Below are 17,548 nucleotides of genomic sequence, written 5' to 3'. Positions count from 1 at the left end.
TACACTTGCTGCATAGGACACACCTATTTTAATTGCATTGTAATACTCTAAATATTTTTATATTAATAATCTTATGGGGAAATGAGCATATTGCTTCAATAGAGGCCTACATGCAGCGGCGCCGGATTCATTTCAGAAGTGGGGGGGCCAAAAAGTGCGTGTGTATGTGACATAGCCTACTTGCCAACCCTCACGATTTTCGCGGGAGACTCCCGTTTTCCTCCCGGGGTCATATTTATCCCGCATTTCTCCCGATTTCTGACTAAATCTGATTTGTTTCATTCTAACATAACGCACCAAATGTTACTGTTTCCACTCGGACTTCAATACAGCTACACCATTGTTTGGTTTCCATGGTAACGTGTCTCTTTAGTAGCGCGAGCAAATGAAAGTCTGAGAGGGTCTTCAGGAGGAAGATAGTCAGAGAAAACAGAACAAGAATGGACAACTCAACCCTCTGCTCACTCCTTTCCTGTACATTAAACTATACAGGTCCAGCCCACATATGACAGCGCAGTTGCTCATTCCATCTCTTCTTTTTTCCTGCTACGCTCTTGTTTGACAAGCTGAATGTTGACTGGTGTTTGACTGAAGTAAGCTCTGTGAAAAGTTCCAGTTATTAACTCGGTATTTACAAAGCTGTCATCTCCACATTTGGAGAAAGTTACAAGCCGTTTGACAGCATCACATCTGCATATTTCACAGAAGGCTCGTTTAGTGGTTTTGCAAATAATTAACCACTCTCTGTTTTTGTACCATTCTGCATTGAAGTACCTTCTCTTTGCCCAAATAAGCTTTTATTGGCCCGTCACAATGTCCCGACAACAAACCTCCATGCAGTCGGAACCAGCCTGTTTCGGTTCAACGATGCCGGCGGCGGCGGTTTTGACAGCCTCTGCGGCCGCAGAGCTGCTGCTGGGGTTCATCTGGCTGCGCTGGTTCTATGGTTGAAGGACCAGGCTCCGGAGTTGTGGATGTCAGGGATGTGACATTCAAGTTGTTGAATTTCAGCTTAGTTTGACTGTATTTTGTTTTCTTATGCGCCGGTTCTTCTGACATGTTTGCAAGTTTATCTATCTAGGTTAACGGCTGACACACACTGAACAACGTAACACATAACGTAAACAACGTAACAAATAAACACATCTAAGCTTTGTTATTGGTTGTAATGTACATGGATACATTTGAATGGTGTGACAATGTCCTATTTGATTGGATTAAAATGTACATATTCTTCCTGTTATGTCTGCCTGCTGTATTTTACCTAATGCAAAGTGACCTGCTCCATCGAAATCAGTCGCATTGATCCGACACATTTTGAGTTGTATACACTGTTGGAAAGAGGAGATTCCTAGCTTTCTAATGATATTAAGCAAAATATGTCACATTATATAATGACTGTCACCGAGTCATCATTTTGAGAAAAAGGCCTTAAAGTTTCCTCTTCTCTGGATCGATCTGATTGATTATTAGCGGAGCAAATGATCAAAGTAGTACGGAGGGAAGATATTTTCGTTTGGATTACTGGTCTGGGGGGAGCTCGCGAGTGTGTGCGTGTATACGTGTGTGTGTTTGTGTATTTTTGCGTTTGTTTCCCGGGGAAAACTTTCAGGAGAAACACCGGCTGTTGTTATGCTTGCTGTGACGTCAAATTACTCCGTTTTCCGCTTGTAATTATGCCGTTAAAAGCTTCAAAGCTGTATTTATCATCTGAATTTGCCGAAACAAGTTTAATATTCTGAAAGCCAAGACTTTGTTTATTTGAAATCAGATGAAAACAAACTGTAACGGACCCTGCGGTGTTATCTATGATTACTATGCCTTACATTCATAATGTCAGCGGAGGGAGGGGAAGCGGCGCTGTAGAAGAGCAGAGTGGCGAGTGAGAGGCGAGCTGTGTTCTTCCCTTTACAAGCTTCAAAAATGCCTGTAGCTAATGAGATTGAATATAACAATCAGCAATAACAAAATATACACAGCTAGATCAGATGGCGTTCTTTTTAGATGCGACTTTAGAGTAGAGGGGAATTATTGAAACGGGATGTGTACAGGGTTCCGCGGCATCCGCTGCTGCGAAAATGTGGGGCAGGGCCGTAAAGTGGGGGGGCCAATGGCCCCCTGGCCCCCCCGCTTCCGGCGCCCTTGCCTACATGTAGCCTATGTTTTGCCCGTTACCCAACTCTTTTGCGGGTTATCCACCGGGTATCCGAGGAAACCCGACCCGTTGCAGGATTCTGCTCTGGGGCTCATCAAAGTTATTTTTTAACAGTACCTGCTTGACGCACTTCAGTCCGGACTCCGCGTCAGTCTTCACCCCAGATGACCAGAAAGTGATTTGCATTCGGTCACATGACAGAGAAGCTATTGAAAAAATAAACTGAATTTTCCGTTAAAATATTTATATTAAATAGAGGAAGTACTAGAATCCAATCTAAAGAGCTGTGTAGTATATAATTCAAAAAGTGATTTGAAGACATTCGGTCACATGACAGAGAAGCCATTGAAAAAAGAAACGGAATATTCCATACAAATATTAATATTAAATAGAGGAAGTACTAGAATCCAATATAAAGAGGTGTGTCAATAGAGTGGTACAGGGCTGACGTATTTTTGTAGGCCGACCCGGAAATAAACTGCGCATGGGTTCCCTCGACAAAAAAGGGTTTTCTCGGGATGGGGTTTCTCCATAGAATTTTGGAAAATACCTCGAAATAAGGTCTGTGGAAAACAAACCTGTTTGATAAATGCACGTTTTGTTCAGCCGGATAATATCCACATGTCTACCCTACTTTTATAATTTACGAATCATAAATCTAATCGCCAGAAGCAAAATGATAACGTTATGCTATAAACCAGGGGTGGGGAACCTCCGGCGAGGTAATTTAAAAACACACGCAAAAAAGAAAACAATTAAAGAAATCTAGATCGCCAAAAAATTAAACAAGCAAGTGCCTGTTTTTCCTGGCCAAGGTCAGGGTCCTTGAACACAACACGAGCCTAACGTGTCATCACGTGGTATATGTCTCGTCTGACAGGGGTCTGACGACCCCTGACGACGACGCAGTTCTGACGGAGAGCACCAGAACGCGGCTTCGGCACTTCCAAAAATTGCAGTACCCATAAGGAGCCATACATGCAGCAGTTTTTACGTGGCTGTGTCTTTAGTTGTAAGCCCTGTGGCGATCTGCTCATCTGTCATACGTGATCATACAGTCAATAACTTTGTTGTTATTAACATCTGGTTAGCTAGCTATGCTAACGAATATAAGAAGCTTTTTCTCCAACCAGTGAGGTAAAGGCACATCTTTATATCTATGATCATTATAGTTCTAAAAAAATAAGAGAATAAAGTAAACAGGTATAAAATACTATATGACGGTTAAAAAAAGTTGTAATAAACAAGAATACAGTTTGAAAGGGGAGTGATTTGTAAAATATCCATAAAGAAAAAGAAAATCTGCTTACAGTTCTGTTTCATATGGATGTTGAGAGATGTATCCATAGATCTCTTCATGTTGCTCTCAAAGTGCACCAGATTGATGCTTTCAACTTCAACATATAAAAAAAAAAAAATCTTCCCGGGGGAGCGTGCCCCAGGAGGTTAGGTCCCCCCCCCCTTAAATCATGCACACATGGAGAGGAAACTAAATACATTTGCACACATCTTGTGTCCATATCTTTCTGTGTTGGTGGTCATGCCTCAACCACGCACGTGAATGCATGCGCGAGTCATGGTAAGATATCTGGATTAAGAGGTTGCTTTATCTTTGCACAGCATGAAAGAAAGGTGAAATGAATGGACTGTGATTTTTGTATTTTTGAGCAGAGGTCAATCATTTGTACGGCCCTCGGAGGATGTTGAAAAAATTGAAATGGCCCCCGAGAGGAAAAAGGTTCCCCACCCCTGCTATAAACGAACTACAGCAGGGTCGCACAACTTCAACGTCACGCCAATTTAAGCTGGATTTTCAAAAATACAGATTCAAAATTGTACAAGTTGAAGCGTCTGTTTTAACAGTTTGCAAGAGCGCAGGTACTTGCTTTCAAGGAGAACAGGGGCAAACAAACTTAGCGGGAGTGTTTACGTGTTCTGCGTAATGACGTACAGCGTCCTCTACAACTTCTGTATTCATATTCAGCCACTTGTTAACAACCATCGTTTTTAAGACACGAAAACTGTTCAAAAATCACCAGTGGGGTCACTGCTGATGTATTTAATGTCGTAGAACAAACCGTGATCCGTCTCTCACATTTGTGTCAACCACAGACCTTATTTCCAGATATTTTCCACATTCCTATGGAGAAATCCCATTGACTCGTAGGGAACCCGTAGTGCTAAAATGCTAACTCACTTCCGGGTTTTAGAACTCGTCGCTACACCACTATTGTGTAAAGACTAGTATTACATTCAGAAAGTGATTTTGAGTGATTGCGTCACATGACCTTGAAGTTATTGAAGAAATATGCAAATGTTTCCATCAAAATATTGATATAAAAATATTTAGAGTATTACAATGCAATAAAAAGAGGTGTGTCCTATGCAGCCAGTGTAGTTATTTGATCCAGCACTGATTTTGAGTGATTAGGGCACATGACCTGGAAGTTTTTGAAGCAATATGCTAATTTTCCCATACAAAAATATTAATATAAGATATTTAGAGTATTACAATGCAATACAAAGAGGTGTGTCCTATGTAGCCAGTGTAGTTATTTGATCCAGCACAGATTTTTAGTGATTAGGTCACATGACCTGGAAGTTATTGAAGAAATAAGCTAATTTTTCCATCAACAATATTAATATAAAAATATTTAGAGGGTGAAAATGAAATAAAAAGAGGTGTGTCCTATGCAGCCAGTGTAGTTATTTTATCCAGCACTGATTTTGAGTCATTAGGTCACATGACCTAGAAGTTATTGAAGAAATATGCAAATGTTCCCATCAAAATATAAATAAAACATATTTAAAGTATTCAAATGCAATAAAAAGAGGTGTGTTCAACAAATGTATTCACTAGAGCAGTGGTCACCAACCTTTTTAAGCCCAAGATCACCGACCTCGGCCTAGGTGAAAGGCGAGATCTACCTATTGCAGAATTGAGTGAAAAAGACGGCCCAGACAGTGCTTCCAATTTGAGGCCTTTTATATAGGCTAATTGCATCTGAATTACTGTTACAATGAAGGCTCCATCATCAGCTCACGGCATATAGGCAGGGGTAAAGTGCTATTTTTTATGAGTGGGGGGCGGACCTCACCTCCTCTAGGCCCTCATCTCCTCTAGGGGGGTCCGGGGGGATGCTCCCCCAGGAAGATATTTTTTTAAATATTCAAGTTGAAAGCATCAATCTGGTGCACTTTGAGAGCAACATGAAGAGATCTATGGATACCTCTCTCAGCACCCAGAAGAAACAGAACTGTAAATAGATTTTCTTTTTCTTTATGGATATTTTACAAATCACTCCCCTTTTAAACGATATTCTTGTTTTACTGCCATATAGTATTTCATACCTGTTTTTCATTTATTCTCTTATTGTTTGTATAACTATAATGATCATGCCGCGGAAATAATCTTTTGAATAATTTGTGAAAAAACCGTTCTAAACACTCAGAGTCCTTTAGCTCACCTGAGCCCCTCAGTCTGACAGGGGAGGACTCTCCTCCAGCTTGTTGTGGAAACAGCTCCTTATGTCCGTTAGTGCAGCTAGCTAACCAGATGCTAACATCACGGTCCCCGCTAGCACCGGTCCCCCTCTCTCTCTCCCTCTCTCTCTCTCACTCTCCCTCTATCACACTAAATGCGCTATTGCCACACACACACAGAGCCGAGCTTGAATTACACAAGTTATGGGCATAAATATGTCTCATAATTATTTGTGTGAACATAAAAATAATTTGTGTGTAAATATGTGATTTGTAAATGTAAAACACCATCCACAAATGTGTTTAAAAGATTTGCAAACTCACAAATAAATGTGCAAGTGTAAAACGGATCTGCAAATACGCTAAATATTTTTGCGCTTGCGGATCTCAAATCTCTGCTCGTGGATCTCACATTTCTGCTTGTGGATCGTTTTTTTACACACGGAATTTTGAGACATATTTTCCGCCGGTCTCCGCTAAAATCTACTCGTGTCACTCAGTTATTTTCGGAAACCATGTGATGGCCTGCTGAAGACGACATTTCCGCATGATTTCAAAGTAAGAGCATGATGGATTGTTTAATGCTCTGTTTTTTTATTATAATGAACAGCGGAACGTTAGATGCATTCTTTATCACCATCATCATCATGTTTTAGTGATACAGTTAGTTTGTGTTAGTTTATTGGTTCAATACAGCATATATCGAGCACTTTCGTTGATGTTGAAGTCAATCCCAGGGGAGCAGCAGGCAGCGAGGTGCTAGTGGAGTACTTCATGACCACAGAGCGTGGACGTTGTGATCAGCTGTTTTAGCACAGTTCTCCAGTGAAGGAGGGGGAGTGTCTCCCTCCGCAGCCGGTTGGTGTAGTTTTGGCACAATTCCGTTGTACGGACCGACGTTAACAGCAGCCCTGTCTGTGCACACGGAGACCGACTCTGTCTTCCGGTGATCTAACCGTCTTCTGGAAAAGCTTCACAAGTACGTCGGTACGCAAATGCGCTTTGTGACACAAGTGACGGTACGCATTTCAGATTGTTGCCGGGCATTCGTACCTGCGTACCAGTTATGTGCACCCCTGCATATACAGTAGAAAGGACACGATGAATATTATAACATTTAATGTAGCCTTACTCTGAAGGCTAACCTAAATACGGTGCTTTTCTACAGATTACTTTATTACTGCACTGGTAAGGTAAAATTAGGCCGATTAATAAAATGTGAAGTGCTTTGTAACTTTGACCCGCTTGACTGAATACACAACACACAATGAAGAAAGAGTTTTATCTGGGCTGCCAGCTGCTCCCCCGGGACCCGAAAGTGGCGTAGGCTATATATAGCCTGTACTTCAACATCAACGAAAGTGCTCGATATATGCTATATTGAACCAATAAACTAACACAAACTAACTGTATCACTATAACATGATGATGATGATGATGATGATGATGATGATGATGATGATGATGATGATGATGATGGTGAAGTAAGAATGCATCGAACGTTCCGCTGTTCATTATAATAAAAAAAACAGCGCATTAAACAAACCATCATGCTCTTACTTTGAAATCATGCGGAAATGTCCTCATCAACGGGCCATCACGTGGTTTCCGAAAATAACCGAGTGACACGAGTAGATTTTAGCCGAGACCGGCGGAAAATATGTCTCAAAATTCCGTGTGTGTAAAAAGACGATCCACAAGCAGAAATGTGAGATCCACGAGCAGAGATTTGAGATCCGCAAGCGCATTTTTGGTCGACAAATACAAAATGGATTCACAAATGCCTGATCGAAAGTTGTAAATGTTATAGAGATATTCACAGATCTTTTTTTTATTTTGAAAATATTTAGCGTATTTGCAGATCCATTTTACACTTGCAAATTTATTTGTGAGTTTGCAAATCTTTTAAATGCATTTGTGGATGGTGTTTTGCATTTACAAATCACATATTTACACACAAATTATTTTTATGTTCACACAAATAATTATGAGACATATCTATGCCCATACAGGTACACGTGTATTTCCATGCAACTCTCTGATTGGTCTGGTGACTTGCCTCTGTTGCATTCACAGAACACGGGAAATTGCAGTCCTGGCGTCCTCTCTTGTGTCATGATGAGGTTCACGTAAAGCACGGTTAATGTATTATATTATTGAGGTGTCTCAAATATACGTCAATCAAGTGGCACCTGCTAACGGGGTGGTGGATGATAGGTTTACATCTAAAAACGTATTTTTCAAACATTATTATTTTTATTTCATTTTTCTTTCTTTTGTTACTTTTTTTTATAACGGTCCGTGATCTACCCGCACCACACTCGACTGGTTGGCTACCACTGCACTAGAGTATGGAGCTATTTCAGGGTCATAAGTTTTGATCATTCAAAAAAATACAATGTATTTGAAAGTTTTTATCCTGAACTTTGAAAAATACAATGATGTATTCAAAATAAAAATAAGTATTTGAAATCATTTTTCAGGTTGAATATTATTTTGATTCAGTTCAGCAATTTTTTTTAAATAAAACATTTATTTTCAGATTTCACTTTTATACATATTTTGATATTTGAATCTTTATTTTTGTCAGTTGCAGATTTTTCGTTTTCAGATTCAAAACAATTATTTTTTCAGTTTCAAATCTTGTTTTTTCAGGTTTCACATTGCTTTTCACCTTCAGATCGTTCTTCACTTTCAGACCTTTTTTTTCGCTTTCAGATCTTTTTTTTCGCTTTCAGACTTTTGGCCCTGATGTTGCTTGGGGAGGCGGGGCTTACCAAAGAGTATAGTTTGGCATCCTGAGTGGCAAGCCTCCCTCTGTCATGTTGCCTTAATGGATGTTAGGTAGCGCGAGAAATATAACTCAATACTTTCTATACACAATACTCCCGTGATTGGTGGTAAACTGATACCAGCGTCAAAGTTCCGTTAAGTGAGCTGTTGAGCATCGTAGTTGGCAACAATCAAGGTATAAGAGCAATAAACTGTGAATGTGAAATTATTTTTCTCTAAAAAGAACATTGTTCTTGTGTAATTGAAAAGTCATTTGTTGATGGTCCCTATAAAGGCCGCTACACACCAACCCGATTTTGGGAGTCAGAGGCCGGTACGTCCACACAGCAGCGTTAAACTAATCTTCCAACGCTTCTGCCCATTCACTTTGAATGGGGTGACGTCACCTTGTCTCACTTTTCACCGAACTGCATTGTGGGAAGCAAAGCGGAGATTTCCAGGCATCTCAGGATTCAAAAGTTGAGCAATGTTAAACTTTTGAATCTTCTGAAGCTTTTGGTGGAAGCGTCAGACAATCAAATCATATGCCAGTACAAGCTCTAGCCAATCAAACCGCTGCTTGTGTGTCAGGGGCGGGAGATTCATGTGATTGGTTGTTGGTCGAGCTTCAGACACGCCCGCCGACAAGCTTTTTCCAAAGCACAGTCGGGCATTCGCGGCACCCTACTCAAGTTGGTGTGTCCCGCACAGTCATCTCTTTATGGCACATTTTCACACGCGGGAGGCAAAGAAAGTCAGGACAAAGAAATCACTCTGATTGGCTGTTCAGCTTAGCGAGTCAGTGCATGAGAAGCGAAGCGGAAGTGAGGGACCAAAACAAACGATTAAGAAGGCACACAGAGGCCCTTTCTCATTTCATCAAATCCCCCTCCTCGGCTCCCCTCCTCCGTTCGCATCTCCTGTGGGCGGGACTAAGTCTCGAGGATAGTAGTCGAGGAGGGGAGTCGAGGAGGGGAGTTAGAGAAATGAGAAAGGGCCCCAGACGCTATTTGTTGTTTGTTTATATCACGCAGTCTGTTCTTCTTCTCTCGGTGTATAGTCTGTCTTCCGGTTGTTGCCTCTTTTGAATGACGAATACACACTACCTCTGCCTGCTGGTAAGAATAGTTATTGCCACTCGTCAACTGGGTTGCATTCCAATAGTCCATTTAGCTTAGGAACCTTCCTAACGGAGTGAAATGACCCGGAAGTACGTCACTGGCAGCCATGATAAGTGCCGTTCCAATTCTCCAAATGAAAGGAAAGGAGGTTTCAAACTTCCTTCATAACCTCCTTTAGCTTAGGAATCACTGGACCTCCCTAACCGAAAGGAGAGGAGAAAATGCTGCCCCACAATGCATTGCAGCCGCAGCATTTGCCATCACAACAGTCGGCCGTTCACGGAAACAACCGATTATGACCGAGAAATGATATCATGAAAGTTACGGTGCTTATTAAGCATTTTAAAACGTATGTGGTAAGTTGCCAAAGTGCTTTATTCTGAACGTTCATCAGTATTATAATCAAAAAGAGAAATATGAACGTTAGTTTTTACTGAAATTATCAAATAAAGTCAACATCTCACAGTCTTTACTGAGCTGTGCGGGGTTTGTTCAACTTTTAAAAGATGTTTGAATGGTGATATACACAGTGATAGATGGTAAGGACTAACGTTTATAATAAATACATTTATGATTTTAAGATATTTTCATACAATCATACGTATTGGGATCATTTGTATTAATGTGGACCGGAGGGAGAGGGTGACGAGCATAAGTTTCACTTTCCTTTTTTATTTCAATTCCAACTTTGGTCATGAAGAATATGTTTCTCTGTTGTCCACGTTCATAAAGCATAAAGCAACAGCATCAGAGCACGGTGCCGAGTCTCTAGATGAGTTTACAGTAGTCCCTCGTTCTTATTAAACATCCATGTTGTAGTCCGCTGTATAGAAAACTGTAGTTTCCATAGTTTCCCCACAGCAGCAGCAGACGCACATTTATGACGTCCGCTGGCGCATCATAAACACGTCGGATAGTGAAAGTGCATTCGGATTCTCTAAAGTCTCTTCTCCTAAGTCCTTTTGAATTCTCCTATCCACTATCCCTTAACCCCGTGACGTTTCACTCAGAGGTCAAGGAATAGGAGATAGGGTTAGAATTTAGGAGCTGATTTTTGGATTATCGGAATGCAACCCTGGAGTCTTTGCGGTGTGTTCGTAGGCGGGCGACGCAGGCGACGTAGCGGACGTAAAAGTCGGGACGCCTTCGGTACGCGTTCTTTGGTCTCAGGTTGGTGTGTCACAGGGCCGGCGTCATGGGCGGGCCCCATGGGGCCGGGCCTGCCCATCCAGGATTTGGGCCCGCCCATGAGAAATCAGGGCTGATTAAAAGAAATTATATAAAAATATTTTTTAAATGTTTGTATTATTATGTTTATTGTTGTTATTTGTAGGGCTTTGTCATACCATTTATTTTTGTATTAAACTATGTTGAAACATTAGTATAATATCATTTTTGTATTTTGCTATGAAATTCTGAATGAATCTCTGTGCGCGAGACTGGTTTTTCGCAGGGTTGAGTTGTGTGTGTTTTTTTTTTAAAGTGAGACTCGTCACAGCAGCCTGTCAGTTTACTGTGGCGGTTAGTTTGGCTAGGCTATTATCCTTTTTTATATGTATCGGCAACAATGGATATTAGGAAGTGGTTCACGAACAATAAGAGCTCACAAAAGGATTGTGGCACTGACAACTCAGCACCAGATGCTGGCAACTTGAGTTGTCTCCCGCCACCTATTCCTTCTCCTCCACCAGGTCCCGAGTCAACGTTGTCAGACGAAGCCTCTTCGGGGCCGGGCAGGAGCAGCAGTTCAACCTTTAGCAGCCCAGGCCCATCTCCCATTCTAAACGCTCGTGATCTTGGAGATTTTAGTTTTCTAGTTCCAGAGGACCTTGGCGTGGATACACCAAAACAGGTAGTCCTGGATAGTTTCCCCTCTCGGCTCTTCTCCGGGAAAAAACGTAGTTTTGCCAGCTCATGGTACCAAAACCGACCCTGGCTTGAATAATCCGTAAAAGGCGATGCTGCGTACTGTTTCCCATGCAGAAAGTTTAAGGCTCATCATCATGACGCATCGTTCACCATAAAAGACTTCAAAGACTGGAAGCATGCCTTACAAAAGGGCACGGGTCTTAGCAAACACAGCTCTTCCAAGGAACATTTAGTCTGTGAGAAATTGTGGAGAGAAAAACAAATGCGCATCGAGACTGGTCAGGAAATCACAACTCTTGTCAACAAAGATCAGCTGGCTCGTAACAAATATTACGTGGGCTCCATTATTGACATTGTGACTTTTCTCTCTACCAGCAATCTTCCTTTCCGAGGTGACCACGACTCTTTAGAGTGTATGTCCAAGTCTGGCAGTGGGTTATTTTTGTCATTGTTTGAGTATACCATAGAAAAGGACCCAGAACTCGCGAAAATTGCCCCCACCATTCCCAAAAATGCTTCCTACATAAGCCATGATATACAAAACGAAATAATTGACCTGATGAGCAAAGTTGTAACGGAGCATATTGTTGAGGAAATAGGCGACTCCATTTACACTGTCAAAATGGATGGAACCCGAGACCCAACAGGCTGTGAAAACATTTCAATTGTACTGCGTTTTGTTGATGAGAACTATGTCATAAAAGAGAGGCTCTTGACAATCGCCACAGCAGTTGCAGGTGATGCAAAAAACCCTCACACAGACACTCATTGATGAAATACGCAAAGCTGGCCTGAGCACAGACACAATTCTCAGCCAGGTATACGATGGAGCAAGTCTTATGTCGGGGAGACACGGTGGGGTTCAAAGACTCCTTCAAGATGAACTGGGCAGAGAAATCCCATATGTGCACTGCTTCAACCACCAGCTGCACTTGGTCGTTGTTCACGCCATGTCCGGTGAGAGAGCCATTGAGGATTTATTCAACATCTGTAATGTCCTCTACAAGTTCACACAAAAGCCCACCGTTGCTGCACATTACCAGGGAAACACGCTGAAGCGTTTACTCGAACAGCGCTGGACAGGGCACCTGGCCACTGTTCAGATTATTCTGAAATATTTTCAGGATATAGTGGAACTACTACGACACGTTGAAAACTCTGCATCATTTCCAGTTGACTTGAGAATGGAGGCAGCAGACTTGCTGAGCAGAATGTTAAAGCCAAGCTTTAAATTCCACACCCAGATAATATGCAAGATATTGTCCCTGCTTGAGCCAGCTAACAGGATGATGCAGTCAGAGGAAATGGACCTTCAAACGGCAGTACAGCTTGTCAACACTGCCAAAGAGTGTGTTGAGGCCCTGCGCACCGAAAAGGTGTTCACGGAGATGTGGAGTGAGTGCGCAGGAGATGATACTATCCATCCCGGTCCCACCAAGAGAAGGCAAACTCTTAACACAACTTTGGAGGATTATGTTGTTGAAGAGACAGTGGGAGTGGGAACACAAGAAAACCACCAGATGACAGAGAAACGGCGGCTGTTTTACAGCTGCATTGATGCAGTTACGGGAGAAATTGCGCGCCGCTTTGGAGAGCGAAACAGCGCATTCATGGAGGCTATTGCTTCACTCAACCCGGAAAGCAGCTTCTTCCTGGAGCCCGAAAAAGTGGAACCTTTGCTTAAACTGACTGGAACCACGCTCGTTGATGCTGAGTTCATTGTGGCCAAAAAGCTGATTCTGAAACACGTGGACAGCATCACACCACCAGAGGATGGGAAATGGACATTGAAAAACATACTTGGTCATCTCCACACGACGCTTGAGGCAATGCCAAGTGTTCTCCCCGCATTTAAGGTTTCACTTACCTTTGGAGCTTCGACAGCTTTATGTGAGAACTCTTTTTCCACACTGAAAAACGTTTTCAGTGAGCACCGAAGGAGCATGTCTCACACTTGGATAGCAAATGTAATCCAACTTGGTTTCGAGAAGGACCTGACAAAAAAATGCAAGAATGAGTGGAAAGAGATGTTGCTGAGGAGGTTCCATTCATCTGGGAAACGTCGGCTACAGCTTTATTAGGCCCACCCTGAGTACATTGTGTAAGTAGCAAACAATCATATCACGATGTAGACTAAGCCGTTGTTTTCAAGCTTTAATGTGAACAAAATATTGGGTATTTTTCAGTGTGTTCTTTTCACTGTATGTTTGCCAATATATTTGTTATTTGTTATTTGTTTAATTCCACTTCTTTACGCCAAGAGACACACCTCTGCTTTAAAGTAGTTTGTGCAAACTGATGTTTAACATGTAATTTCCTCCTGATGCTCATCTTCTGAAATTAAATACATTTGCATATTATATTTGTATATTTTCTGGCAGTATTCTGTTTTTTGCTGCATAACTAAAGCCGTCTGATATTCTATTACATCTTTAAATGTTAACAGCCTTGACTCAATACATTGTTTTTTCTTAGTACATTATGCAGCATTCTCACAGCTTTTTTCTGTAATGTAATTAAATGTTTTAAATTACTCATAGGTAATCCATCCATGGTGCTGAAGTAGCGTTATTTTTGTGCCTCTATCCTGAGCACATGTGTACATTTCCTATGCTCAAAAGGTTTCATTGCGTGCACAAACATAACGCCTAAATCTGTCTGCAACTATATAGGCTATGCACATATGTTACGTTAAAATGGGGTGGGGCCTGGTGGTCGGGGGGTGGGCCCGCCCTGATAAATGAAATGCCCGCCCACAGATGTATGTCTGCCGCCGGGTCTGGTGTGTCACACCCAGTCTATGGTCACACCCTATGGTCACACCTCATATGTAGCGGCCTTAAAGGTGGAGTAGGTAATTTAGGAGAAACCAGCTCGAGTGTGCTAGAATTTGAAAATACACAACCGGAGAAAATCTGCCACTTCCTTACAGAGCCCCTCCTCCAACAGACAGGAACGCACACATGACCAATGAGGGCACGAGATAAGTTTGTGCACAGATGGAAGGCTGACAGGCAGGTAGGCCATCCAGTTATTTTAGCCGGGCCGGCTAAAATGATTGGTTGTGCTTTTTACAGTAGGCCTACTACGGCTTCCACAGATGAAACTTTTTTATGGATTTGTTGTCATTGCTATCGGGATGTTAAGAGCATTCCATGGAATATAACAACAAGTGTATCTCGAGCCGGTTTCTCAAACTTACCTACCCCACCTTTAAGTGAAAGTCTCGTTTCGCGGAGTAGATCTCGCCGTCGTAATACAGCCAGCAGCAGGGGAAACTGACGCTGCTGGCTGGTCCGCGAATGTCTGTCGAATATCCAACCTAAAACTAACTTCACCGCGGTGATAAACCGAACTCTTATTAAAGTAATGTCATTTGTATACTTTACTTATGTAATAGTAGATTTTTTTAATCATTGGTCAATAAACTAAGTATTTTAAAGAATAATCAGGCTTTTGCCAATTCCTTACAGATTAGTTTTTTGTTTTATTATTTCATAATTTGCTATTTCCTTTATTTATTAATTCACCTAAAACTGCTTGAAAATAATTCCTAGTTATTATACCATACCATGCAAATATGCAAACGAGCACCCGAAGCACCTGCATGCAAATCAAAGTCTATCTCTGTGGAGCATCCACATAGGCCTACTGTTCAACCAGTCTGTGACAGCATAGAAACTACATTATTCCCGTGAGTATTCCCTTGTCATACATGTGGCGTCAAGAAAAGAGGCGAATGCTTTGTGCGCACTGTCACCTGGGACCTGTTGCTCAGCTGCGACTGTACTGCCGAAAGAGGACGTCTGTGTTGGATTTAAAGGATGCAAGTCTCTATCTATCATCGCTATGGACATACATGATGTGCTACAGACCTGCCACGTCGTAACCAGACTATAACCATACCGGATGAAAACACTACAACAAAAAGTGGATGCCACAAGTCACTGTGTCTTTAATCTCAATCGGCAGTTCATACACTTGTAAGTAAAAATGTGCTTTTAACCAATGCCTACATTTGTAAAGGTTTCCCAAAAAGTTATGTAAGGCTATATAAGTAATCATTTGACTTGACAAACAAAATGATTGGACGTTTTTGCTATGTTGTCTATAAAGAAACAGCAGACTGTAAGGCTATTCTCAATATTGTGCATGCAATGGGTTAGGACATTTAGAATATTGGCAAAAGTCTTGTGAAGAAATTGTTTATCAAAGCTCTATGGATTTTTTTTTTGCGTTGTGTACTCAACTTTTAGTGCTAAAGAAAGGAGTTTATCCACTGTTGCGTATTACATGTTCCACACTGTGTCTACAGGGGTTGTGTGGTCGGCACGGGAGGATGCTCTTGAGTGTGTAGACAGGAGCAAATAATAACCCTCTCTGGACCATCACCAAGGAGACAGAAACACTAGAGGGTTTCCTGCTTTGTTGGCTTTTAGAAAAATCTCTCAAGTACACAAATGTCATCTCAGTGGTCTGTGCTTAGTGATATTTAAATGTTTGCTCTGCTATGATTTAATACAATGTGTTATTGTTTGTGCAGGTGCGTGTCTGATTTGTATATTGGCAATGGGAAGATGCTGCAAATACTGCCGATGCAATGGGAGATTGCTGTGCATGTGCCTGCTGCCATGCATGATGACCGCCCACCTTCTGCTTTATATCTTGGTGTCCATTTTGGTCACCATCTCCTACAGTCCTCCAAAAATAAACATCCACTATATTGCCTCTGGGATTTCTGCTAACTCTGAGTTGGCCTCCCACCCACGTGGCCCTTTCTGGAACCTTCGTCTGGAGGACAGTGCACTGTGGAACCAGCTGCAGCATTCTTGGGACCGCCAGCACAACCCAGTACTGCGAGGAAACAAAACGGGGATCATGAGCGCTAAGCTATTAGCAGAAAACGAAGATGAATGTGTTTCTGACTGCATGTCACACAAGTGTTCTGTTCCTCGTACGCACGATTTCAACAGTTTCCCAGAACAAATGAGGGTGTTTGTACAGTCAATGCACTGCAGGGAGTATGCTCTCCTTATCAATCAACCTGGTATCTGTGGGAACAACGATAGCAGCTTTGGACCAATGCTTCTCATGGCCATCAAATCTCAAGTGGGGAACTTTGAAAACAGGCAGGCCATCCGGGAAACCTGGGGACGCAGTGGTCTGGTCAAAGGGGAATCAACGAAGAAGGGCGGATTGGTGCGCACAGTGTTTCTGTTGGGAAGGCAGGACTCAAGTACAGGTCCTCACCCAGACCTAAAAAACCTCCTGGAACTTGAGAACCAGAAATATGGAGATATCCTACAGTGGGATTTCAAAGACACGTTCTTTAACTTGACCCTAAAGGATTTGCTGTTCTGGCAATGGCTCCAGCAACACTGCCGCAGTGCCATGTTCGTGTTCAAAGGGGACGATGATGTCTTTGTTCGAACAGGCGCCCTTCTGGATTACCTGCACAAGCAGTGGGAGGAGCACAACCTGTGGAAAGCATATACAAATGAGACTGAAATGAATTTGTTTGTTGGGGAGGTGATCAATTACGCGATGCCAAACCGTGAGCCATCCACTAAGTACTACATACCAGAACGTTTCTACAAAGGTGTATACCCACCATACGCCGGTGGGGGAGGGGTGGTGTATTCTGTCTCTCTAGCATTAAGATTGAACGAGGTTTCTAAGAGGGTGCGCCTTTTCCCAATAGACGATGTGTATCTGGGAATGTGCATGTACAGACTCGGCCTTTTGCCAAGCCATCACCCGGGATTTTTGACATTCGACCTCCCTCATAACGACAGGTGGAATCCCTGCGCTTACAGATCTGTTCTGCTCGTCCACAGACGGAGTCCCAAAGACATGTTGACACTATGGAAGAAGCTCCAGAGACCTCCAGGTCGTTGCTGAGGCTCATTTGCCTGGCAAATTAGACTCATTGAGTATAGGATGGAGGCTGCCACCCCTTGCATTTCCAAAATGTACATGTGACTAAAAGATGGCAGTTCCTAAGGTCACATTCAATTAACCTTTCCTCCTAAGAGTTACGGAGTACTGAGTAGGAGACTGATCTACCTCAAAGGTTACTTTTATTTTATAGACGTTTCATTCATTAAGAGAGTGATCATGCTACTTTTGCATTATGTATATTTACCCA

The 17,548-nt window shown here is 42.2% G+C and overlaps 1 protein-coding gene across 1 annotated transcript; it reads left to right on the top strand.

Annotated features, from left to right (window-relative positions):
- Window positions 1-15,155: 15,155 nt before the first annotated feature.
- On the top strand, window positions 15,156-17,520 carry LOC117554785 (N-acetyllactosaminide beta-1,3-N-acetylglucosaminyltransferase 2). The gene is made up of 2 exons (XM_034229297.1): window positions 15,156-15,383; window positions 15,944-17,520. Exons 1-2 carry the CDS (start codon window positions 15,335-15,337, stop codon window positions 17,299-17,301), a joined length of 1,407 nt encoding a protein of 468 aa, XP_034085188.1. The 5' UTR covers window positions 15,156-15,334; the 3' UTR covers window positions 17,302-17,520.
- The last annotated feature ends 28 nt before the right edge of the window (window positions 17,521-17,548 follow it).

The sequence above is a fragment of the Gymnodraco acuticeps genome, unplaced genomic scaffold, assembly GCF_902827175.1.
Source record: "Gymnodraco acuticeps unplaced genomic scaffold, fGymAcu1.1, whole genome shotgun sequence".
NCBI lineage: Eukaryota > Metazoa > Chordata > Actinopteri > Perciformes > Bathydraconidae > Gymnodraco > Gymnodraco acuticeps.
This window is presented reverse-complemented; position numbering and strand designations above follow the sequence as displayed.